The sequence below is a fragment of the Jatropha curcas genome, chromosome 3 (genome assembly GCF_041381405.1).
Source record: "Jatropha curcas cultivar XTBG-Jc1 chromosome 3, XTBG_Jcur_1.0, whole genome shotgun sequence".
Classification (NCBI taxonomy): Eukaryota; Viridiplantae; Streptophyta; class Magnoliopsida; order Malpighiales; family Euphorbiaceae; genus Jatropha; species Jatropha curcas.
The window spans coordinates 26370039-26396754 of record NC_143153.1 but is presented as its reverse complement, the minus strand read 5'-3'; the positions used below and the strand labels follow the sequence as shown (position 1 = coordinate 26396754).

The 26716-nt window shown below is 29.7% G+C and overlaps 4 protein-coding genes across 5 annotated transcripts; 3 read left to right on the top strand and 1 right to left on the bottom strand.

The window, feature by feature from the left end:
• Nucleotides 1–5246: 5246 nt before the first annotated feature.
• On the top strand, nucleotides 5247–5750 carry LOC105636504 (E3 ubiquitin-protein ligase RHA1B). The gene has a single exon (XM_012219786.2). It carries the CDS (start codon nucleotides 5247–5249, stop codon nucleotides 5748–5750), a length of 504 nt encoding a protein of 167 aa, XP_012075176.1.
• A 5643-nt stretch (nucleotides 5751–11393) lies between these two features.
• LOC105636505 (RNase L inhibitor protein-like protein) lies at nucleotides 11394–20020 on the top strand. Of its 2 annotated transcripts, none has more exons than XM_089719071.1 (10): nucleotides 11394–11593; nucleotides 11679–11707; nucleotides 11853–11899; nucleotides 12104–12171; nucleotides 13442–13480; nucleotides 13663–13799; nucleotides 14779–14869; nucleotides 17263–17334; nucleotides 17768–17880; nucleotides 19502–20020. In XM_089719071.1, the coding sequence occupies exons 1-10, from the start codon at nucleotides 11514–11516 to the stop codon at nucleotides 19612–19614; spliced, it is 789 nt and encodes a 262-aa protein (XP_089575197.1). In that variant the 5' UTR covers nucleotides 11394–11513; the 3' UTR covers nucleotides 19615–20020. The 2 variants fall into 2 exon arrangements, with proteins under 2 accessions (XP_089575197.1, XP_089575196.1); XM_089719070.1 differs by having other exon boundaries at nucleotides 11400–11593; nucleotides 19499–20020.
• Nucleotides 20021–21870: 1850 nt separating this feature from the next.
• On the top strand, nucleotides 21871–23466 carry LOC105636506 (60S ribosomal protein L30-like). Its single transcript, NM_001308764.1, is given in 5 exon segments — nucleotides 21871–21891; nucleotides 22006–22111; nucleotides 22196–22297; nucleotides 23268–23336; nucleotides 23426–23466. Coding segments are annotated over 5 exon segments (339 nt in total).
• Nucleotides 23467–25855: 2389 nt separating this feature from the next.
• On the bottom strand, nucleotides 25856–26290 carry LOC105636508 (uncharacterized). The gene has a single exon (XM_012219791.4). The coding sequence runs from the start codon at nucleotides 26192–26194 to the stop codon at nucleotides 25967–25969; it is 228 nt and encodes a 75-aa protein (XP_012075181.1). The 5' UTR covers nucleotides 26195–26290; the 3' UTR covers nucleotides 25856–25966.
• Between the last annotated feature and the right edge of the window lie 426 nt (nucleotides 26291–26716).

The window sequence follows — 26716 nt, the reverse complement described above, 5'->3', positions numbered from 1 at the left end:
GAGACTAAACCCTGACATTTGATATATGTCATAAATATAATTTCTCTCCATTCATTTTATTATTATTGTTTTTAAATTTTGGCCCATAAGTAAATTAGTTTATTAATCAATTACAATTTAAATATTAATACATTTAAGGTTATATACATCAACCAATTAAGTTGCCCGTTGAGCTGTTGATTATCTCGTTTAAGCTCATTTATTAACAAGAGAACCTCATATAAATTAAGTTTGAACTTGTTTAATTATCGAGCTCATTTTATGAATGAATCTATAAAATATAATTTAGATGACTCAAGTTTGAGTTTGATTATATACGTTACCATCAAATGTTGGAGTACGTGGATAATCTCACATCGGATAAATACTAAAAAGGCATATAATGTGAAGAGTAAACCAACCAGGTCATTTTGTGTTAAACATAAGTCCAACTCATTATAAGTCCAATATTAAATATGTAATTAAATTTGATTTAATGAATTGCTCTTAGAGCCCAGATTCTCAACATCAAGTCCAATTTCACGACTTAACTCATTTATAATCTTATATAATAATAGATTTTAAGATAAAGTTTAAAATTAGATTAAATAATCAAACTAATTCTCAATTTATAGGTCATCAAAAAAAAAAAAAAAAGAAAAATAAAACGCAAATAGTTTGAATTTAAATATTTAAATTAATACATAATATAATAGCCTTTAAATTTAAGTTTTAGAACTTTCTTTTCTAGAAAAAGCTTAAAGTTTAAATATTTCCAGAAGGAAGAGGGGACACCTTGCCGTAAAATCCAAGAGTAAAACACAATTAAGAAGCAACTAATCTCACTTTTTATAATTATTTTTTCCTTTTTGTGAGTTGAAAAGTCGCAGTATGTACCGTACAATTATGTATACCAAGCACAAGTCAAAGAAATGAAAGCTTTTGGAGGTAAATTTGATTGTAAGATGTTTTTAATAGACTTATGGGAGACTATATTTATTGGTGTGATACTACATATCAATCCAAAATCTTTTTGAAATCCTTTCAAGCTCGAACCTTTTTTCTATGTAGGGCTTAAAATTTATGTTATCCCAAGTATAAGCCTTTTATTTCTTGGATTTGCGTCGAACAGATTCACGAAGGAGCAAAATATTTCTTCTAAAATATTTAAAAGAATTTCATACTCAATGTTTAAATTCAAAATCTCTAATTAAGGAAGAAATGATCATTGTCATTCACCATCAGGATTAAAAATTAACATTTAACTATGAATTAAAAAATAAAATATATTTTTATTAAGATTCCGTAAAAAAAACATTATTCTTTTATAAAAGGTGATATTATTTTTATAAAGATTAATGATTTAGTCACAGTGGTCATAAAAGGTAAATCAATTACAAAATAGAACGTGATTTTATCAAGATTCTACAAAAGACATAGTCTATTTTGTAAAAATTAATAATTTACAGATAGACATTCTAAATTCATCATAAAAGGTAAATCAATTACGGAATAAAATATATTTTTATCAAGATCACGTAAAAGACATCACTATTTCAAAATACATTATATATATATATATATATTTTTTTTAACAAGAGATTCTATAAAAAATATCACTATTTTGTAAAAAGTGATATTTTTTATAAAAATTATGATTCAGCCACAAATTTACAAAACAAATGTATTTTTATCAAGATTCCATAAAAGGCATCGCTATTTTATAAATGTAGATTTTCTATATAAGGGTTAATTTCCCAAAAAAAAAAAATTATCAAGATTCCATAAAAATTATTTATAAAAAAAATCTTATAATTATTATTAGCATCAATCAACAGTAAATCATAAATAAATACATCAATCATTTAAATCAGATACAGAACCAGTTACTCAGGCTAATATATGAACCAGTAGTCACCATAGCAGAGCACCCTCAAGGCCTCGCATATATTCAACGTCATAAGATAAGAGAGCTCATGTAACTTCACAGAAATTAGGACGTCCATTGCAAATTACCTTGACTATTTTTGTATTGTAGGAGAAGTAGCTAGAAGAGATCGACTGCTATCTCTTAATAAATGATTTATTGTGAAATTTTTTTTTAATTATTTTCTTTTCAAAAATAAATAAATAGCAATCAGCGGCCGCGTTTACGGTTGGCAGAGGCGGTGGATAACGATATGATCCACATGGATGGCAACTTCCAGCCGTTTCCGCCAGCGCTGCTCCTCCCCACCAACTGGCAGTACCACGTTATCATAAAGCAAAGGTCCACCAAAATATATGGCCCACTATCTTATCCAGGGAAGGGTTTTTGTTCCATACTGTTGCAAACTTGGAACGGAATATCTCATCCACATCTGCTTCCATTTTTTTCCAATTTTTCGTGTGGGCCACATTAAACAAGACTTCCTGTCTGGCGACTCAATAGAATCTATGAAAAAATAGAAAGAAAATCTATGTATAATCTGTAATAAAATATAAATAAAATGAGTAAACAGATGGCAATTAGTAGCTAACACTGTTAGAACAGGGTTGATAGCTATCCCAGTAACTAAGAGCTGCTGAGACTCTCTTTGGTAAGCTTTTCAATGTTTTATACTAACATTTTAAAGTTTAACATAAACCATCGCTGTGGTACACTTTAATGTTCAATGAATGATAGTAAATTATAGATTACTAAAATAATTAACAACTATTAAAATAACTATTAAAACAACTATTAAATTAATTAATTTGGTCAAACATAAACTAGATTTCAATTTGCGTACTAATTGTTTTAACTTTTTAAGACCTCGTTTGATTCAAAATAGCTAATTTTTCCGGAAGTATACTTCTCAGAAAGTACACTTCCAAAAAAATTATTTTTGAGTAAAATATAATTTGTGTGTGTTTGGTATGTAAATAAACTTCCAGTAAAGTAAATTGCTCTCAAACTATAAATTATAATAATATATGTAATATAAATTTGAGTGAATTTAAATAATAGAATAAATTGGTAATGCATTGCACTTAATTAGGGAAGTGCAATTTCTCATCCCATATCTAAGGAACTTACTTCCATTGTGTAAGGGAAGTTGGATGATCTACTTTCCAGAAAGTAGAATTGATAGTGCAAACTAAACACAAGCATTTTATGCATTTTTCAAAAAGTTCCACTTTCTTAGTCAATTTACCCCCAACCAAACATCACCGAAGTCATATTTAAGAAAATTAACTAATTTAGTAGTTGTTAACTATTGCAAAAACTATATTTTATTAGCATGTCATCAAATATTAAAATAAATAATGTTTATATTTTCTCCGTTTCAAAAATACAATTTATATTTTTTTTTTGTTTTGTCTCAAAATATAGTTTATTTTTCTTTTTTAGATTATAATTAATCCTTAAATTGTCTATTATACTCTTATTAAATTTTATCTTATTTTCAATGATTTTCATTAATTTTTATTTATTATTTCAATATAATATTGCTCATGTATTATTTAAGATGGACATAATAAAAAAATTATATAAATAAAATTATTTTTTAATTATAATAATAATTATTTTTTTAATTTGTATGAAAATAAAAATCGAATTGTTTCTTTGGAAGGAAGGAACACGGAACCGTAGTTTTTGACTAGACATTAACGGAGGGAACAGTAGTTTTTTAACTTTAGTCAAAACACTCGACTCCTATCTCAAAAGCTATTGTTGACTAGACATTAACGGTTGACAATCTAAGCTTTATCACTCAGGTTATGTATCATTTGCAGCAATTTATTTTATTTGCCCACTATTATAGTGGGCAAATAAAATTAGGGGTGGCCACGGAACTGGAACCTGTTCCGGTCCCAAAAAAATTAAAATTGGAAACGAATCGAAAATTTTCAGTTCTGATTTCGATTTGGAACCGAATGGTTCCGGTACGGTTTCAAAACTGATAATTCCGATCGATTTTTCGGCAAATCGCATAATTTTAAATTTTAAATTTTGAAGACCGGTTTTCAAAATTTAATAAATTTGTGAAAGTTATTTCTAAAAAAAATACACCTAAAAAATTTAAAAATGATTCAATTAAATTTATTTTTTTAAAGACTTGAACTTAATTATTTTTTTAAAAAAAAGTCTTCAACTGAATTTATTTTTTGTTTAAAAAAGTTTGAACATAAGTTTAAAAAAAATCCATTGAATGAAATGAGCTATTTATAATAAATCCAAAAAATTATTTTTTCAAAAATACCCTTGAAACTAGCCATTATGTAGCCGTTTATGTTTGTTGGGAGGGGTAATTAAGAGATTTCACAATAATTTTTTTTAAAAAAAAAACTGACAATTTCTAACGGCTAGAACCGCCAGTTCGAACCGGCGATTCTAACCGGCCGGAGAACCAACGGTTCCATCCGGTTCCGACCGGTTTGTGGAACCGTCGGTTTGCGGTTCCAACAAAACTGGAATCGAAACCGAACCAAAAATCTCCGGTTTTGATTCTAATTCGGACTAATTTTGGTTCTCACCGGTTTTGGTTATGGTTCAAGACCGGTTCGAACCACCGGTTCCGGTTCCCGAAACCGTAATATGGCCACCCCTAATTTCGCTTTCTTGAGTTGAAATTTGAACATCTAAATTGATTTATTTCTATTTTGAAACTCAATAAAATATTTATGATATAATTTTTAGGATGAAGATTATTAGATAAATTTTGAGCTAAAAGATACGCATGTGAACTGGAGGCTGGAGCCTTATCTTTAAGAAACATCTTGGAACCAGACAATCAACTTCCTCGTATACGAAAAAATCTGACTTCCAAAACTAGGACACGATTTTTCAAATATTAGCAACTTTTTTAAAAAAGAAAAACAAAACTCACGCAAAGAAAAGTAAAAAAAATCAATTTAAAAAATAAAATATTCTTGACAGGTTGCATGAATTATCAGTGTGTCATATGTAATCAGTCATTCATATAAATTATTTAATTTGGTGGACTGATTTATAAAATTTGGATAAGATGGATATTAATTTATACCTAAACTATTTCAATTTTAGAGTTTAATCTTAATTTTAAATTCCAATATTCCTTACACAGATAAGTAAAATTATATATTAACGTGTCGTCAAGGAATAATAATAAAAAATTAATATAAAAGATGCCAAATCTAAAATCAATGTATCCAGTCATATTCACCTCAATCACTATATATAGATGTACGATCTTTTACTTCTTATGTGCATTTTGTATTCAAAAAAAAAAAAAAAAAAAAAAATCTTTTTCTCTGTACCAACCATGGCGGCTTTATCTCTCTCTCAACTCTTCTCTGTCCTCAAACTCCTATCTTTCCTCTTCATCAAATTCTTTCTAATCAACACAACACTTGCCATCCAATCTTTAATCGCAGTGGTTGTCAGCTCCGGCCCACGCGTACTCACCGCCGCGCAATTCCTGTCTTATATTGAGGAGAAAATTCCGGCGATTCGCTACACGAAATCGCTAATCTGGCTGCCAGAGTCACCGGGATGTGCAGTTTGCTTGTCGGAGTTTGTGGAGGATGAAAGTGTGAGAAACTTGAAGTGTAAGCATTTGTTTCATAAAGATTGTGTTGACCAGTGGTTTCAACAATGCCGGTCTACTTGCCCGCTTTGTCGGACTATGGTGTTGCCGGACAAGGTGGTGGGCAGTTATCGCCGGCCGAAAGATGATGATGAGACAGAGTTTGATAGAAGTGAGGGGGAAATTGTTTTCTTGGTATCTCCTTTGCATGGAAATGGGATTTTCACTTATTTTTGGTAATCAATTAACAATTATTTTAATTATTTGTAAAAGATTAGGATTTTTTTTTTATTAATTAGGATATAGAGGGAGTTATGAAAGTGTTTGATTTCTGAGTTTTGACTGCAGAAGAAATTTTTATTTAGCTTCTGCAGAAATTATGTGAGCATAATGTAAATTTTTGCAACCCATATATTTTGGGTTCTTGTATGTATTCTTTAACTATATATTTAAATATCTTCTCAAAAAAATTATATATTTAAATATTTATTTATGTGAAAAAGAAAATATTGCGAACAGAAATTAAATTAAGGCAATATTATGTTTTTATGTTCAAACTTGATTGACTATTGTTAGAATATTATCCCATAGAGGTTGGGATTAAAAACATAAAAGGACATAGTTGTTGAATGAAAATCATCTAAATAGGTACATTTAATTACTTTAGGGTTGTTAAACAATATTAGCTATTTTAGTATTTATTAAAAATAGCTGTTTAATTTAGAATAATAAAAAATGACATTGATTATTTTTTTGAATAGGGAATGGGGGAATCAAATCTAGATTTATTACCGGATCGTATATGCATTTACCACTAAACTATGTCTTAGTATGCAGACATTAGTTGTTTTAATTAGCTAAATTTAAAGAAACAACGATCAGTATGATTGTCAAAAAATTTAATCAATCTTTGTGAAATTGTTAGAGTATTTGACGTTTTATAAAAAATTTTCTCAACCTTTAAAAACTATTATAAAAATTATGTTATCAAGTACCACAATTAACATAAACAAAATTTTTTACTTGATTAAAACACACTCAAACGTTACCGTGGAATGGCCTTAGCAATGATTAAATCTCATCCTAAGTCTAAATGTAAATCCTACATAACACGTTTATTTTTGCTTATTTTAAGGTTTTTTTTTTTTTTTTTTTTTTTTTTGTTTTGACAACGTTAGACGTTTTCTCTTTTTTAATTGGTTTTAATTTATTTATGATGCACCCGAAAATTTTAAAAAAATTAAAATTGGAAAAATACATGAGAAATATAAGAAAACTAGGGAAGACCCGTGCATTGCTCGGCTTACGGTATTATTATTTTTTTAAAGAATTATTTTATTAGTATATTATAATTTATACTTCATAAATTGCATTTACTAATAAATTAACAAAAACAAAAAGATCTTTTAATTAGTGTGAACCAATAAATTTATCTTTATAGGTGTAAACCAATAAATATAGTTGTATATATAAAGTTTCAAAAATGAAAAACTAATTTAAGAGTCTTGTTTAATAGTTTCTTCTAAAAATATAAAATCTAGAATATATATATACACGGAGCAATGACCATATTTTGCATTCATAATCACTTCATTCAGCAATTTGAAAAATTCAACCAATCCCGCAAGGTCAGGTTTATGCATTAATAAAATTAAATAGTTTAACATCACCACAATCAAAAGAAATAATATTGCAAATGTGAAAGTTTATATTAGTATCAATCTAGTATATGCAGAATCTTTTTTTTTTTCTACTTGAAGCTATACTGAAAAAATAGAAAGAGTTCATGCTAACATAAATTTTTGAATATTAATAATTAATAAAAGCAACAAAGAACATTAAAAAATAAATTGATAATCAAACACCGTTACAAGTTGAGATTTTAAAAAGAGAATAATCACAGCTTCAAAGTCAGGTGGAACAATTTTAAATATATAACTTCAAATCATGCATATTTTTAATTGAATATCATTGCCGGGTAGGAATGATGACGGAAGCGAAAAACTCTTCTTAAAAATACTATTGAGCCTGATTAGGAGTATGATGGTTTATGCTTACTTGCGAAAAGATAATTGGATTGTGAATGTAAATAAAAATATATATAATACACTAACTGATGTGCTATAAAAAGGAGAGAAAAGAAAAAAATTCAATATACAATAAATTAACAAAAGAAAGAAAACAAATTATAAGTGGCTTGTATGCTCTTACAAATAAATCTCATTTTTTTATTAAAAATTTAAAATAGCAATGTCTTTAGTTATATTATGTTATCTTTTGTTATGATTTATAAATGTATCCTAATTGTTGGATTATTTTCGAATTGATTCGGTTTAATTTGACCAAATAGATTTCATGGTAACCGAATGAAGAGTATGAAAATCAAATCATCTATTTTGAACATAAAAGTCAATTCAATTAGTAATGCAAGCGACTGAATCGAAAATCAAAAATCATTCGGTTATCACTATCCAAACCGAATAGTAACCGAACTCTTAAAATGTTGTCCGTACAAAATTGAAATGAGCCAATTTGATCCAGTTTGATTATTTGGTCGAACCAATACTGCTTACCTTAGTCTCACCCTCTGTTTAATGGTTGAATGTCTCATTTGGATCGAAGATTGATTATGTTGAAGTCTTCCCTAAAATGTCGACTTTTCGACTCAATTGATCAACAAGTGGATTCAAGTGCATTTCATTCGGTGAACCAAGCTATTATTACATTTGAAGAACTAAGTTGTATTTTTATTCCTTTCCAAAAGAAAAAAAAAAAAAGTTGTATTTTGATATTTTATGTTGTGGCCTGAATATTAAATTATCATACCCTAAATATTATTATTATTATTTGATAATTAATACAACCTCCTTTTAATTAATCAGAAGAATTTTGAAGATAGAATTCTAGAAAAATAAACTGAAGCTGTACCAATAATTTGTTTTGTAGATTTTGAAATAATAATAATATAGCCTGCATTAAAGTTATAAATAAATCAAACCACTTATAAGTTGTTTGATAATCGGCTAGAGGTTTTTTTTTTTTTTTTTTTTTTTTTAATAATCGGCTAGAGTTTTTTTTTTTTACCCATATATTTTATGCAAAAACAATTATCTTGTTCATTTAAGCTACTAACTATGATTATACATAGATAAATATGTATAAAATTAAAAATTTCAAAAGCCAAATTATTTTTAAAAGTTTTAAATTTTTAAAAAATTAAAATCAAACATTGGATAAAATAGGATATTTGTTAAATTAGATTAGATTTCAAAATATATTGTTATTATCTAAATCTTAATTTTAAAATTAAAAAAACGTACAACCATTCAATTAAAATATAGAACAATTCAAAAATTTCAATTAAAATTTTTCAAAATTTTAAATTTTGAAAAAATAAAAATCAAATACGAAATAAAATAGAATAGTTGTTAAATTATATTAGATTTCAAAATATATTGCTATTATCTAAATATTAATTTTAAAGTTAAAAAAAATATAACTATCCAATTAAAATATAGAAAAATAAAGAAAAAATCTAAAAATTGCAATTAAAAATTTTCAAATTAAAAAAAATTAAATTAAATACCAAATAAAATAGAATAGTTGTTAAATTAGATTAGATTTCAAAATATATTGGTATTATTTAAATATTATTAATTTTAAAATTAAAAAATATAACCATCCAATCAAAATATGGAAAAATAAAGAAAAAATTCAAAAATTCCTAAAAAAAAGGATAAAATAGAGTTCTCAAATAATAGAGTGCCAACTCACATTATTTTGCTTTAGGATTATATATATATATATATATATATATATATATATATATATATAGAGAGAGAGATCATCATTTCAAAACATCAAAATAATAAAAACTTCTATAGAAACTATATAATTTTTAAAATCAATTGACAAGTCCATATGTTTTGAAATTTTTTATTCAATTATTTTGGATCTTTCTTTTAAATTTTAAGTTACATGATTTAAGTTTTTTTAAATGTAATAAAAGTTTTTGAGATGAAATATGACAATTTTTATAATTAAATTAGTTAATTTATCAAATTTAAGAGTAAGTTTTTATTAAAAAAAGGAGACAAAATAAAGAATATTGAAAGAATAAAAAAGAGGAAAAACCTATAACCTTTAAAATATTGTGACAAAAATGAAAAAAAAAAAAAAGAAGGTATTTGACATTGATTGATGAAATCTTATTGGCATTTTATTTTGAGGGATTTGGTTGAGCTGATGAGAATTTTAATGAGCTACTCAGTTAATAGTTAATTTGCATATATTATAGGGAAAATTTATTTGGTCTAATTTGGTTCTCGCATAATTTTCATTGTATCAGGTCAAAACACTTAAATTTCTATGTGTATATTGTGGGCAAAATTTACCACAGAAATCTATTAAGGGCATTACAAACATTTCGAAGTGTACCATGAAAATTATGTCAAATCTAAATTAGACCATTTAACACGATTCTATATTTTATAAAAATAATTACTAAAATTATTTTTTTTAAAAAAATATATATATATATACTTTATATTTTAAGAACAATCATTATTGAAACTTTATTAAGTAATAAATATGCATTAGTTAATAGTTATGAACAATTGCTATGAGCAATCAAATATCACCAAGAGTTAAATTAAATATACCTTTCCACTAGAGAGGTTATTATCAATTTATTGAAAATTATTCAAATGAGAGAATTAACCCTGCTGTGATATATTTTTTCTTTCTTTTAATTTCAACATTAATAGAGGGAAAATTAATATTTTTAATAACATTAACGGACTGTTTTTATTTTTTTTAATGATTAATAAAATTATTAACACAATTAAATTCTTTTTAACTAATAAAACTTTTGAGCTACTTTCCTTTATAATTTAAATTTAAATAATTTAAATATAAATATCATATTATAAAATATTAATTTAGAAAATATTATGAAAAAAGGAAAATTTCAAAAATTTCTAAAAAAAAAAAAAGAAAAATAGAATGTTGTGAAAGAAAAGCTGTCATGTCAGCATTTTTTTAAATGTTTTTCACCGTTGGGAGTAATACGTGGATGATTGTCCCAGTGAAATTTCACATCATGAATTATTGATTGAATAAATCCTTTATACTAAAATTAATTTATGGACATAATTATTATCAATTTATTTTAATGAAAACCAATTTATTGATTTATAACATAATTTATTTTTTATCAGTTCATTTATCTATAATAAATTCTATGCCTATTAAATAAATCTATATATAAGTAATTTAATTACATATTTGGAAAAAAAAGAATTCATGTAAGTTAAAGGAAAATCATATATCAGCAATTAAAAATTTATTAGAGGTATTGAAATATATATATTTTTTGTTAATAAGGTGTGGTGTGCTCACTAATTTTATAAGAAATTTGGTAATAAATTCTCTTTTTTTTTTTTTCCCTTTCTTATTAGTAAGCAAATGAATTAAGTTGCTCATTTGCTATGAGATTTTATCTTTTGAAAGAACTCTTTTTATCACAAAATATAAATTGTTTTTGGGTGATTATTTTATCCTAATACATAAGTCATTTTGAGCATTTTAAGGAACAACAAATGATAGTTTTCAATTTTACCCTTATTTATAATAGATATAATAAATATTTTCACAAATAATTACTATTAATTTTGAGATGAAAGATAATTTAAATTAAATTATCCTTAATTTTATTATAATAAAATAATTAATTGCTTCTTTAATTTTTATATAAAAACTTTAAACGATTTAGATTTTCAGACATACGTGTAATAACTAATGATGTGAGTTGAGCTCATCTTTGATCAAAGAGAAAGAAAAAAAAAAAAAAAGAGAGAAGTCTGCCTAGAATGCACGTGAATTGCACGTGCATGCATAAACCCCACTGGTTGTTATTCTCTGCTGTGAAGGTTCTCCTTCAATTCTTGCGGAGAAAGCCTGTAAGTCTGTAACTTACTAACAGAATCAATTACTACCAAAATAATGGGTCATAACAAAACTAGGCGATCGAAAATTCACAATTCCCATCGTGGGCAATCCAGCAGGACCAATCAACTGGATCGGTAATTCCGTTTTTAAACATTAAATTCATATCATGTCATTGTTGGAAATTCGCTGACTGAATGGTTTTCGTCTCTACTATCGCAGAGAAGATGAGTCGCTTCCATCTGATCAAGGTATTACTTCTTCTCTCGCTATTTTTTTAATATAGTACTTGATTTCTTTCCTTTTTTTTATTGCGTATCAGGTGTTTGATATATGTTCGCATTGGTGTGAGTACCATTTTTTTTAATATTTAAATTAATTGCTTACTGTTTGCAGTTCCGGAAGCGAACGCAAATGTCCCCAGAATACAGCTTGCAATGTGGGTATGATCCTTTTACTGTCTCTCTTCTCTTGTCTTTTATATACCTTTATTGTTAATACAATCTTTTGACATTTCATATATAGTAAAAGAAAACTTCGTAGAAAAGCTGTAATTAGTAATTTAAATTGATGCTAACTTTTTCTGATTGATTTTATTTTGTAAGCTTCAGTCTAATTGTTACGACTTTATGCTATGCCTTGTTCAGGACTTTGGACAATGTGATGCAAAAAGGTGTACAGGACGCAAACTTGCAAGATTTAGTTTATTGAAAGAAAGTATTTCTACAACTTTTTCCCTCCATGTTATATTTTCACCAGTTGTTTACTCATTATGTGTGACAGGAGTTTGTCTTATGCTAACCATATTATATGGATGAGTATAAGATCTCATGTCGTCTTTTATATCATTAACATATCATCTTGAATTAGTTTATTTCACTTGCTTGTGGGGAAGACAAGAGCACCTCTATTCCCATAATAATAAGATGCAATTTCAATGCAAGACTCATTATTGTTTCTATTATTTAGTTACTGGGTGGCTAACAGGAAAGCTTGGAAAGAGAGATGGTGTGGACTCTTTTAGATCATAATACAGATATTTTATATGTAGAAAGCAGTCGTGTGAAAGGAGATATTCATTTGAGAAGGTTGATAGACAAATTATTAACAGATGCAATAAAAAAAAAGAAAAGGAAATCAACTATGAGGATCTAGGTCTGAGATCATCAAAGTATTACTTCATAGATCCCTTTGGTACCACGGTGATATATGTATTGGTTAATGAAAGTCGATGTTAATTAATGAAAATATCCATAAATACAAATATGTGACATTGATAGAGTAAGGAAATAACCAAACAGAAGATCAAAGAATTCTAGAATGGATATGAGAAGAAGAAATCTATATCTCAATTCAGAACCAAGTGTTACAGATTACAATCTTCAGATATTGAAAATGAAGAAGAAGAGAAATAGAAACTAGAACAAAAGGGAATTCTTGAATCCTAAGAATCAAGCCAAGAGCACCTCTAAGAATCAATACAAATGAAAAGGAATGTTTTCTTCAGATGCCCTCCTCCTTGCACTCTGCTGTACTATATTCACGATCACCCCCTTGGTTGTAACTAAATTTGGACAGGTGTCCCAATCATTGGTGTGGCTGATGTGTCTCCCTTAATTCCCAAGGCAGCAATCCCCATGTTGATCTTGGGCCCTTCTTTGGACCTTCTGGAATATACCCTTAACGGCTTAGGCTGAGGTCCATCAGACATCATGGTCTGTTATGATAAATTCGTTGCTTTCATTAGTAACCATAACCAATATTGCGGGTTGCATCATTTCATACTTTAAAAACCTCTGTCACCATTTGCAATCACACAGCTAATTAGGCAAAATAATAAAGATTAAGCACTGTAGTCGGTTTCACATATTTCATGGATCATCCGGCTTGTGTTCATTATGGTTTTTTTTGCATTGAGACTTTCAATATCGCAAGTAGTTGCTACTCGTGTCATTAAATGAACTATTGAATGGCTATATGCAGGAGTTACGTGTCAGTAATGGTTTTGGAGGCATTGTTCTAAGGTAACAGCAACACCCTTTCTTCATTACCTTATAAGTTTGTGATATCATTTCTTCCCCTTCAGTGACTTCCCTTCTAATCCATTTTTCATACTTCCTTCATCCATTTGCTTCGTTCTCAATATGGAAATCATTTGTCAAGTTCCTTATTCATCTTACTATGTGCTGTATCTCTTTGTTGGCAGTCCTGTTGGGACTCAATGTGTCTCTAAAGAAGATCATAGCTTAATAAAGAGGAAAGGATTAGCTGTCGTGGATTGCTCGTGGGCACGTTTGAGTGATGTACCATTTGTGAAATTGCGTTGTGCTGCTCCTCGGTTGTGTATGAACATCAACTCTTTTTAAATCTTACCTTTCAGAATTATCTTATTTTACATAAGAATGTGACCACATGCATCTGCACTTTCCTTTACCAGATGTCCGTCACATACATCTTATACAGGTTTTCCTTTAGGGATCATTAGTAATTAATTGTGCATTTTATGGTTCAGTGTTGTTTCTGATCATTCTTCAAGTTGCCACCATAATAGTGGAATGTATTTGTGTAATTTCATTGCGTAATCATTGAGAACCTTATTATCCTTGAATTTGGGAATTTTCTTTCAGTTTTCTTTATTTTTTATTTTGTATTCATTTGAAGAATTGTCTATTGTCAAAAAAAATTAATGAAAAGAAAGTTTCATAAAGATGGCGGGTGTTTGTTTCCGAAAATTGTGTTTGCAGTTGTTTTGTACTATGAAGTAGCATTTTGATGTGAATGGGCATGGTTACCCAATTTGCTCAAACCCCTAGGTAGCACAGACTGGGATGTGTGTGCCGGATTGTGGTACTTTCGCAATCTGGATCACAATGGTACAGATCTGGATCCGCAAAAGTAGCAATCCTGTTCTTATTTGAAGAAGGAGATGATAAAGTTTTGGCTTGGAAAACATCAATGAACTTATGGGCAGGTCATAAACAGAAGAAGAGGAATGGGAGAGAGTTGCAATGTGAAGAAGACAATTTTTTTTTTTATTTTTTTTTATTTTTTTTTATTTTTTTTTTTTACGTTATGGTGTTTCTCTATCTGCCTCTCTTCCTCTCTGTGTTTTAAAACCTAACCCCCATTTTAAATTTGGGCCTTCTTTAACATAATACCTATAGGGCCTTCTCTAATATAAGGCCTGATTTTAATGACTTTAATCTTGCAGAGTAAATAGCTCCTGCAAAGTAGGTGATTATCTACAATTGAGTAATTTTCCATGCTTATATAATGAATTGGTTGCTTTCTGATAAATTTGGAATTTTCCTATGAATTGCAGTACCGTGGCTTGTAGCAGCAAATCCTGTAAATTATGGTCGACCCTGTGAACTGTCTTGCGTAGAAGCATTATCTGCAGCTTTGATAATATGGTGCCAAAATTTCCAACCCAATCCCATATGAAATGTTTATTATGTGCTGATGTTGTGACAATTCTTTTACCTTTAAATATCCCGCTTTTACTGAATTATGGTTACTATATCTAAGGTTTAATTGTAGAATAGAAGTTGTATTGATAATCATTTTGGTCATTTCTAGACCAGTTTCTTTGTCTGGAGTCAAGTTATAACATTTTATGTTGCAAGCTCTTTTGTTTGATTTTGGCTCTTAATGAAGCATTCTTGCTGTTATTGCACACGATTAGATGATGGAAATTTTGCTATCTGTTTGTTTAAGTGACAAGGAATAAATTTTAGGCAGCATATGTTTACACAGCTCGAGATGCCCATCTGAAATCACTACTGTTGCTGCCAATGGTTTTAGATGCTAAATATTGCATTCTGTTACATCCCACTGATGAAGACCTTTTCATTGAACTCCACCAAGGACCTCTAAAATTCACTATATAGCCATTGAAACCTAGCATTTGACAGAAGCTTGGCAAAATTTTTTCAATATAAAAGGAAGTTCATGTTACACATTTGTATTTTAAGGTTATTAGATGTAAGGATCAGTCAAATCTCCTTAATGTGCTTGATGAAAGGTGCACCACTGAATCAATAGTTCCAAATCAATATAAGATATTGATAAACCTTTACTTGTGAGAAGGTAGGAGTGGCACCTATCAAGTAATAAACGAGAGAAGAAAGGTTAAGGTGGGTTAGCCATTTATGTCGTACACCACCATAGCCCTCGTAAGGTAAATGGAGTACCTTGAAGTAGATAAGGCTACTATAGGGAGAGAAGATCCAAGATGACATGGAAGAAGTGATTAAGAAAGATCTTGATGTGCTAGGTTTTTCTCAAGAACCAACGCAAGACAGAGTGGAATGGATGATTGGCCGCCTCAAAACTAGCTTTGGATTAAGGCTTAGTTGTTATTGTTGTTATACATTGATAAACCTTAATGGGGTTTGAAACTAATTCTCTAATTATATATCTGATACTTTTTGACACTATTTTATATTGAACATTGATGTTTAATGACTTTTCTGAAATATGTTACAATGATGCGCTATTTACGCATTAGGCTTCTAATTGTTTTGTAATCAAGTTTTTCCACTTGAATTACTTGTTACTTTTAGAATGAGATATTATCAGTACAGTTTTTGATATATTTCACATTAAATTATCAATGTTCAGTGCGTTTGACCATGCCTAAGTACCAGCATTTGCAAACATCTTTTGTGAGGACAATTTAAAGAGTTGTTTTTCCTCAAGAATATTATGAATATTCTTGATAAATGCTTGTGGCATGTTTAATTCTGGTTTTGATTTTCTGTTCTTGTATTATATTTCTGAAAATGAGAGTATTTTTTTTTTTTTGTTCATTGAAAAAAAAAAAAATCTTTCAATTATTTTTTAGGGATTGAAAACAGTTTTTGGAAAATCAGAAAGCTATATCCTGAAAAATGTTGGAATTTTGGGTACGTCAAACTTATCTTACAAGTTCTTGAAGAGAAAGTCGGCCAAAAGAAGGTCCATTTCAGAGGATAATTTGCCCTTTTCTTTTCCATATACAACTTTTGAAAATAGGAGCCAAATGAACCCCATGAATATTTTTCTTGTAAGATATGAAATCCATGGCAAGGTATGATTCCATGTCAGTGGCAATCTATGAAGTACCGACATGGTACATGGGATATTTAAAACATGAGTTAGACATGCATGCCTAAATTTCTGTGTCTACAGAAATTAACACGATATACATGTTTATGAGTGTTATGTTAGATAAGTTTCTAATACGACACGACACAGACCTATGACTTGGACACATGCTGAAAGCTGAAGTGTTCATGATTCATAGGTTGCAGACTGGCAGTTTATTGGTTAGCAGCTGTAGCAAGCTGGCGATGTTAAAACTAATGGTTGTGATAATGGCATAGGTAATTATTGTGCTGGTAATATAGGTCATTTTGGTGAAAATGTGAAACAAGAGCCCTCAGTTTAAGTATGTGATTATAGTATAGAGTTCCTGAATTCTGTCATCCTATTTATTTTTTAGATTAGATGATCATAATTGATAAATTTGAATTACTTCAAGACGGATACTTGAACCTTCACTTTACCCTAAAGCATCTGTCAGACAGGGATGCTTCAACATGCTTATGACACTTTGACACTCCAAATAAAGGCTTCTGGAATTGTGTATATATAGGATATTCTTACCCAAGTCAAAGCAATTGCGCTAATCTGTATCTAACACAATGGGATTGATAATATTCTAGGAAACTGTTTAAGCTCGCTTTCTTTGAGTGTGAGTTTCATATTCTGGTCATAAACTAAATTGTCTTATGTTTCGCACTAACATCGTATTTTCTAACAGTGGGGAAGAGGACACTGCAGAGTTGTTGCTGGGGAAATTCAAATGGGGTCATGCTTTCTCGAGTCTTAACAGGTGCTTTGTTTTCATGTATTCTGAGTGACATTTTACTTAAATATTTTATGAAGCATGGTTTTCTTTAAACCCAATCAACCTAAAGTTGATAACTTCTATCTTCAATTATTAGAAAACAAAAATTAAATATTCCTCTACATGAGCTTAAAAAGGCTGTTTGAAGACTCTTCAGTGGCTATAACTTCTATGCTTTGTAATTACTGTTTCGTTTTATTCTATTTTACATTTTTTCTCTATGTTCATGTGCGTGAAGAACAAAGTATGTTATTCTTGCAACAATTCTCTTGTATCTGGTTCTCTGGATAGGTGTTCCCTTGTTTACTCTGAATTTTATGTTGCCTTCCATTTCCTATGTCAGAATACTTTTATAACTAGAGTTTGAAATTTCTTTTGGCATTGATTGTTATGTTGTTTTGGCTTCCAATTGATACAGAGAACTTCTAAAGGCATACTCTGAATGTGAAAATAGTGCTGCCATCATTTCTGTCCAAAATGATTGGCTTTCTGCACAAAGTCAGGTTCCAAAAGCAGTCCCAGAAGTTGAAGGTACTTCTTCTTCACCGATAATCAGACTTCTCTTTTCACATCATATGGCTACTCAAAAATTGAAAGATCTTATTTTTGAAAGTGAAAAATGATACAAATGCTTTTGTTATCAGCAAAAGCTTTGGATTATTTACTTCTCTGAACCTTTTATCCTGTATAATGGAAAACTGGATATGCTGTTTCTGGAACTGTTAAACCAGTCAGCAATTTCAACTTTTAGTTTTACATAGAAGGATCTATATATTCTCATTCAAACTAGTTTATACTGTCTCCCAGACATTTCCATTACCTGTGATTTAAATTACATTAGTCAATGGTACTAGCAAGTTTGGCCTGTGAATCTCACTGTGGATCCTCCTAAGTCAACCATCATTTGTGGCACACCTTCTAAATCAACTATCATTTAGCTCTTCTTTTTCCTCTTCACCTTTATAGTATGCAACTCTTCTTCCTCTTACTATACTTGGATTGGACCTCTCTGGCATCTTGGTGAATTTATTTTGTGTATTGGAGATCTGTAGAATATGGAATATAGTAAAATTTGGAAAGGTGCATTCTGTGCCTAGATTATAGAAAAACTCTTCCTAACCTCTTTTTTCCAGTACAATGGAAAACTGGATCTGCTTGTTCTGGAACTGCTGAACCAGTTAGCAATCTCAACTGTGATTTACTTTACATAGAAGGATCAGGACATTCTCACTAAAACTAGTTTCATACTGTCTTCCCAACATCTCCATTACATGTGATTTAAATTATATTACTCAATGGTAATAACAAGTTTGGCCTGTGTTCTTCTCGTGGATCCCCCTAAATCAACCATCATTTGTGCCACACCTTCTAAATCAACTGCCATTTAGCTGTTACTTTCCCCTTTAGTTTTATAGCATGCAACTTTTCTTCCTCTCGCTATACTTGGATTGGACCTGTTTTGCCATCTTGGTGAATTTTTTTCTTTTTGTCTATTGAAGATGTGTAGAACTTGGATTACGGTAAAATTTGAAAAGGTGCATTCTGCACCCAGATTATAGAACAATGCTTCTTACCTATTGTTCCCTAGTTTCTACGTTACCGTCGAATATCTTCTCTTTGTATAAGCTAAACTTAGATGGCAAGACATTCATTGTTGGGATCTTTATTTTACAAATAATCTTACATCATACAATGTTTGTGCTCTTATAAAATCTATTTAATTTAGGTGCTTTTATCCTATTTTTAGATATTTAGTAAAGAATGCTATCTGATGACTTCACTTATCTTGCTGCATCTTATTAACCATAGGTCTAATAAATAAAGCTTGCAACTGGTCCTTACCCTGTAAGATTGGCTAGCTATAATTCAAATTGATGTAAGCTTCATTTGTTTTCTGATGGTACTCTTGATTTCAGAATACATTTTTGGGATCATATTCAGCTTATCTTTGTATGCCTTATTTCTCCATATAAGTCTGCTTGGGGGCCTATCTGATATTCCTATTATTATTTTTTGATTAACTAGAAAGAGAATGCTATGTACGGTTTGCTTCTAAATCTTTTCATTAGATTCCTCGAATGGCACTTACAATCTGTAGAAAATAAAAATTTCAAATTATTGACATGTATGTCTGATTTCTCCACTACAGCAGCAGAAGTAAGCAAAGATGAGGGATCTTATAGTGATTCAGATGATGGGCTTCCACCACTCGAAAGGAATATGAATCATTTGAACTTCCAAGAAAGTGATGATGAAAGTGAGTAGGTAGAATCCTACTACATTTGCGGTTACATGGTGACTCACAGCAAGAACAGCTCCATTCCCACATCTGCTTCCTTGGATTGATAGCTCTTGAGCCTTAACCTTTTCTCCCAGACTAACGCGACTCTTTAATTGTTAGAGTAATTTCCTTTGTAAAACCAAAGCAGTTGCTTGGATCTACTATCTATAACTGTTAGGATTATCAAGTCACGGCAAAACTGGTAGATCGGTGCAAAAAGAATAAGGTTTCTTTGGATTTTCTTACAGTTTAGTCTGTATGTTACGTAAATGGTTCGATACTATCAGATAGTTGCTTCGAAGACCTGCCTGTAGAAAGAGCTGTTCCTCCCAAGCAGTGGCATTGTAAATATGCTTTTCATATCATTTATAGTAGCTGAAGAATTGTTTACATGCTTTCGCATCATATGCTTTTATACCTATGAGGTAAGTTACTATGACGCAAAGTGCACTTCAACAAAATTTTACCAGCAATGCTATAATTAGGATTTGTTATTTATACTTGTTGGTCGGATGTATCAGTCAAGCGTATGTATACTGATTACTGAGTGAGCAAAATCATTCAGAAATATTTACAATACTTGCATTTAGGATTTTTAAATCATTTAATATGCATTTGTATTATATATCTAATATCTAGATATTAATTTATAATGTTTATATTTATATTCAAAATTTATATATTCACAATAGTTTGGGTATAAATAGTTGGATTTTTAATTAAGAACAAGAAAAAAAATTAAATTTTTTAACGAATTAAATTTTGTTAAATTAAGTTCAAGTACATAAAAGGATTCAATTAAATCTATTTTTAATAGCGTTGATTTTTTCGGACGGTTTTACTTATGTATATGTATAGGATGGATCGTTAGTGTTGAAGATTTGAAAGATATGATTGGAAGACATGAATAGTTAAATAAAAGAGAGTTAAATAAAAGAGAGGGTAATCTCAATGATGATAAGTTTCCTAGGCCTGCGTTTGGTTTAAAATGGTTAATTTCCTCGAAAATATAATTTCTAGAAAATATATTTCCAAGAAAATTATTTTCAAGAAAGTAAAATTTGTACGTGTTTAATATACAAATCAACTTTCTAAGAAGTGAATTGCTTTTGAACTATAAATTACAATTCATAATATAAATTTGAGTGAATTTAAATAATAGGATAAATTAGTAAATTCATTGTATTTAATTAGGGAATTGTAACTTTCCTATCCATATTTAAGGAACTTAGGTCTTCTGTATAAGGAAGTTGGATGATCTACTTTTCAGAATGTAGAATTGATAATGCAAACTAAATACAAACACTTTATGCATTTAATGAAGAGTTGCACTTCCCTAGTCTACTTACTCCAACCAAACATACTTAATATATTTGAAAGGTCAGTTTATTATTTGCTTCCTGAAATTTGATTACAACTCCACTATTTTTTGAAATCCATATTAAAATATTCATAAACTTTAGTTTTCTTAACAAATCGGTCATTTAGCTTTTGTTGACCATTTAAGGAAATATTGTGGTAAAATATCTAAAATATTTTGAATAGGACTATAAACAATTTGTGTTGAGCTAAGTCGAGTGCTGTTTGACATATCAATTCTTAGACCAATATAAATTTCTCACTGAAATGTCTTTCTCAAAATTAAAAGTTCGCATATAATTTTACCATAACCTTATAAATGGTAATTTGGAAAGTTCTAATACATAAATTTTATACTTTCGACGATTATACTTATAATTCTTAAATTTCGCAAAACCTTATTATGAATCAGAAATTTCATATTTCAATAATAATTATGCTTCTCACAAAAATGAAAATGAAACATGAAAATGCAAAGTCATGATTGAAATCATGTAAAATTATTTTCTTTTTAACGAGAGATATAATTATTATTTAAATATAAAAATGTAGGGTCGTGATTAAATACCACAAAGTCCAGGAGCGTAAAATTTATGTATGAAGGGCACGTGGAAACGAGGGAGGATAGTCAAATTCCCATTTTTTTTTTCCTTTAGAATTCTTCTAAGATAGATTATCAGAAAGGTTTTGTTCTTAGCCCAAACCCGAACCGCCTCAGCTTGGGGCTACCTGGAAATGGATTGGGCTCAGGTTCAATTTTAAATAAAGTCCAGTCCACCCACTCAAACCCTACTATTTAGCGGAAGATTGTTCAAAAACCCTACCCGATTGGGAGCAGCCAAGAAGTGTAGGGTTTCGGCGGCACCACTCTCGCGGAGAAAATGGTTTCTGGCAAGAAAACTGTACGTCCTTCTCTTCTTCCCCTTATCAATCATCTCATCTTTCGCAAAATTCCTATTTAGATTTGTAATTTTTGTTGTCGTTCCTAATTTTCCCCCTCTTTTGTGATATTACAGAAGAAGACCCATGAGAGCATCAATAACAGATTAGCTCTCGTGATGAAGAGTGGAAGGTACACTCTCGGTTACAAAACCGTGCTTCGGTCTCTGAGGTCTTCCAAAGGTGAAACCCTGTTTTATAACTCGTTTCATTTTTTGTGTTCTTTTTGTTTATTTTATTTTAATTGTGGGTATTTATTATTGGTAGGCAAGCTTATCATAATTTCAAACAATTGCCCACCGCTGAGAAAATCTGAGATCGAGTACTATGCCATGCTTTCTAAGGTTGGAGTACACCATTATAATGGAAGTAAGTAACTTTATATCTTATACTGGATCTTAGATTTTTTACATATGATGTTTATTTTTATTTTTATTTTTTTGTTCATTTAGATATCCATTATAGTTGAGGATATTAGAATAATGTTTGTGTCTGAATATGAGAATGGGGTAATTGCACCCATAAGATTAATACTGTTCACCTCATTAGCTTATATATTTTAATTTCAAATTTTCTGCTGATATGATGAGCTTCTAGATGTTACTTGCATACCATTTTAGATTTTAATTGCATGTTGTCTAAAAATTCGAGTTATATGAATTGCGATGTCATATACTGTTTAGCTTCCTTAGTTTTTGGTTAAAAAAATTAGTCACTTTTTGAAAAATGAAACTAACACCCTGTTTAGACAATTATTTTTTGGATTTTATTCTCTTCTGAAGTTAGAATTGTATGTCATATTAAATTTGTGTTGTTTTATGTATATTTAAGATTGTATATGAGTTGGATTTACTTAATATGGTTTTTTCAGATTTCTTGCTATACATTTTTTGGTATATCTTGCAGGGTTCTTTATTGGACATGTAGTCTTTGAAAATATAGTTTAGTATCAAATACTAAGTCTTTGCGTCTTTTGAACTAAACAGGCAAATGTAAAATGAAACATCCACGAAAAGACTGATTGATTGCAATTCATATGAAGATTATAAAGTCATTTGTAAGAAAGTAAATCAGCATCAAATCAAACAGAATTGCAATCCTTTTTTTTTTTTTTTTTGAGAAAATATGAGGGATTGGGAATGTGGTTGTCTATGATTGCATTATATCCTCGTATGTTTCTTATATATCATGCTGTCATCTAATATGTATCTTAGATCCTGAATTTGTTCGACTAGTTATTGAAAGCCCAAGTTTTCCGCATGTATGAACAGCCGTATTCTTTATTCAGTGTTTATAACTTTGAAACTAATTTCGTCATCAATGTTATGTGGTTCTGTAGACAATGTCGACTTGGGAACTGCTTGTGGGAAGTATTTCCGTGTTTCTTGCCTTAGCATTATCGATCCAGGTGATAACATATCGAATTTGTCTTTTGAATATTGTGTTAAAGAATATATGTGATCCACTGACATTTGAATGAATGTCTCTGTTGTACAGGTGATTCTGATATCATCAAGAGCCTCCCTGGTGATCACTGAGTAGAAATACATTTCTCTTTCAATATCAGCTTTCCTTTTAAAATGTATGAGGCCTCTCAATTTGGACTCCCCCCTCTCTTTTCCCATGAAATTAAACAGTAGTTTGGACTTATTTGTCAAATTTTGCCTAGTTTGGAGATGACTACTGTCGTGTTACTAATTTTATTTATGGGAAATCATTTACAATCAATGCTCTAACCCTAGTTATGCATATGCCCATGCTGAGTCTCAGATGCAGTTATAGATCTTGTGTCGGCAAATGTGTTGTGGTAAATTACTGAAACACCCCTAAGGCATATTTTGTTATACTTATGTTTGAAAATTTGTGGTTACACTACTGTTTTTCACTTTATCTAGCATCAAATTCTCTAATGACTAGTCATTTTGGTAGCATCAGTAGGTGCTGAGCGAACTGTGGTCGGAATCCCATCCAAAACCACTTGTGTTAAGCAAGCACTTTGCATTTTTGATGATGTTTATCCCAAGTTTTGAAGCGAGATAATATTATCTTTAGTAATAGGGACACTTGCGTTGCTTTTTCTAAGCCTTTTTATTTTCCGGCATAATCAGGTGGGTGATTTTCCAAATTATGTTGATAAAGTAAAATATTTTATGCATTTGGCCATTTTCTTGCCATTTGTCCATCATAAACTATAGTCACAAATATATCATATGGTACAATTATGTGATTGTCATATTATATGAATAATGCTTTATTAACACAAATCCAAAAACTTATGGTAGATTGAACTCGACATGATATCTATCTTATGTGATAAATATCCATAAATCATATGCTGTTTGTAAAAGAATCAAATGATGTCATAAGGACACATGACTAGTGGATAATGCACGTCGCATACTCTTGTATGTTTTGATTGTTTGAACTTCAAAATCAGCATCAATCTCATTTAACAGTAAATCACCCTTCTTCTTTTGCTGGTCTTCTATGTAATTTTGCAACCCACAACGAGCACTAATAATAGGATTAATCAGTTTTGAATTGAAGTACTTACATTATTCATATGCCTATTCACTTCATTCCAGCAAAGCCTTTCTTTTTCAAGTGTGAGATTCCAATTGGAAGAGAAATCCTATACATGAAAAAACTTGGCCCTAATTGTACCACCGAATATGCGATAAGCAGAAGAAAAAAAAATAAAAGACGTGCTTCTAAAAAAAGTTATCCTCCGATGTGGAATATTAAAAATACTTAACTATGGCTGCAAATAAGTTGAACTCAGCTCGAATCTGCCAAGTTCGGAGCTCAGATGATGAAAGTTGGAGCTCGATTTGAGGTCGGAGTTCCAATTCAAAAAATTTTAAACTCGAGTTCGTGATTCGATACTCAAATAAGTTTAAAATAAATATAATATATATATATATATATATATGTATACGTAAAAGTTCAAACTATTGTTTAAAATAAACACTATATCTATGCATATGTAAAAGCTTTTTTGAATTTTTCTCAAACTAAATTTGAATAATTTATAATCTCTATTTAACATCCCATTTGGTATGCATTTTAGTGAAAATATGAAATTCATTTATAAACAAATTTTTGTATTTATTAAAAACCGAGTTGGAAAAGCTCATGAGTAAGCTCAACTGATTTTTACTTCTATGTCAAACGTTCTATGTCTAGCATACCAAACGCTCATGAGTTAGCTCAACTGATTTTTACTTCTATGTCAAACGTTCTATGTCTAGCATCCCGTTTGGTATGCATTTCAGTTAAAATATGAAATTCAGTTGTAAATAAATTTTTATATTTAATAAAAAGAGAGAAGAAGAGGGTTGGCTTTGGTATATATATATATATATATATATATATATATATATATATTTACTTCACTTGCAGAAATAAGCTGTTATGGAGGGTTCAAAATCTTGAAGACCCTTCTGATTTATTTTGCCATTTCTGATTTACTACCATTGCTTAATACCGATGTTTATGGATTGTTCGTAATGTTCCTAACTAGTTGCTTTTAATTCTCATTTTTACCACACCTAAAAGAAAAAAGCTCGCTGATGATTAAAAGGAAAAATTCACCCGATTTAGTCAATTTCAGTCTTAATATAATATCTATCCGATTATTACAATTTTACCATAGTACGACGTTACAATTTTATATTTGAGTCCACGCGTTTTTACATGTTAAAATGGTCAATTTACCATAAGAAATCGCGATTTTGGTAAAATTGATTCGGCATATTTCCCGATGAATTCTCTCTCTCTCTCTCTCTCGTTTTATTTTTTTCGAAGAAAAAGAAAATCCTATCCAAACTCAGAAAGAAGAATCAAGAAAGGATAAGGCAATATAATAAGGCCAAAATAACGTTTTCGAAGAAAAAATCAGAAATCTGAAAATGCAGATCTTTTCAATTCAAGGAAACTCCAAAAGAAGATAATATTTCAATGTATGATTCAAAATCTTACAGGAAATAGAACATGATAATACAAATATATACAAATTATATGAAAATCAAAGCAATATTAAGCAGAGAAGAAACCATTAGAAGCAGCAACGCCAATTTGGGTTTTAGGGTCCAAAAACCATTTCACAATTTCAAGATTTTCTTGCTCAACCTTAAAATTCTTGACCCTTTCAGAAATAGAAGAAACCCAATTGACCTCTATTTTTGTATCAGCACCGCTACCTTTTCTTGAATTCTTGACTCTCCTTTCATACTCCTCTGCTACCAAAATAGCAATATCCGCCATTTTCGCTTCTCTCTCTTTCTCTTCAGGTTAAAAATATTGAAATTTTGATTAACTGATGGACAAGAAGGGTGAGATGAGAGGCATTTATAGTAGCAGTAGGGCAGCACTAGTTTATAAAGTCTGGATAAGATTTACAGGTGGACTGGTTTTTATGTATTTGCCTTTTTTTTATTGGAGCATGTTCAGCATTTTTTATGCTGGTTTTTGGGTTGATGGTTTTGGACGTGGCAGTTTTCACCGACTACGCGTTCTCTTATTATTATTATTATTATTATTATTATTATTATGATACTTCTAATTTCTAAACTTAGATTAGATAGATGAATGTTCATAACCAAAACAATAATATAATAAAAAATTAATTAATGATTATTGTCTACATCAAGCTGTTAACAGTTAACACTCCATGTCTTTGGGAAGGCCGCTGGCTTTGGTTCCATTTCTTCGTTCATAGGTTAATGAAATTTGAATGAATTTATATATTTATAACCAAATTCTGGAAAAAAATTTATAATTGAAGAA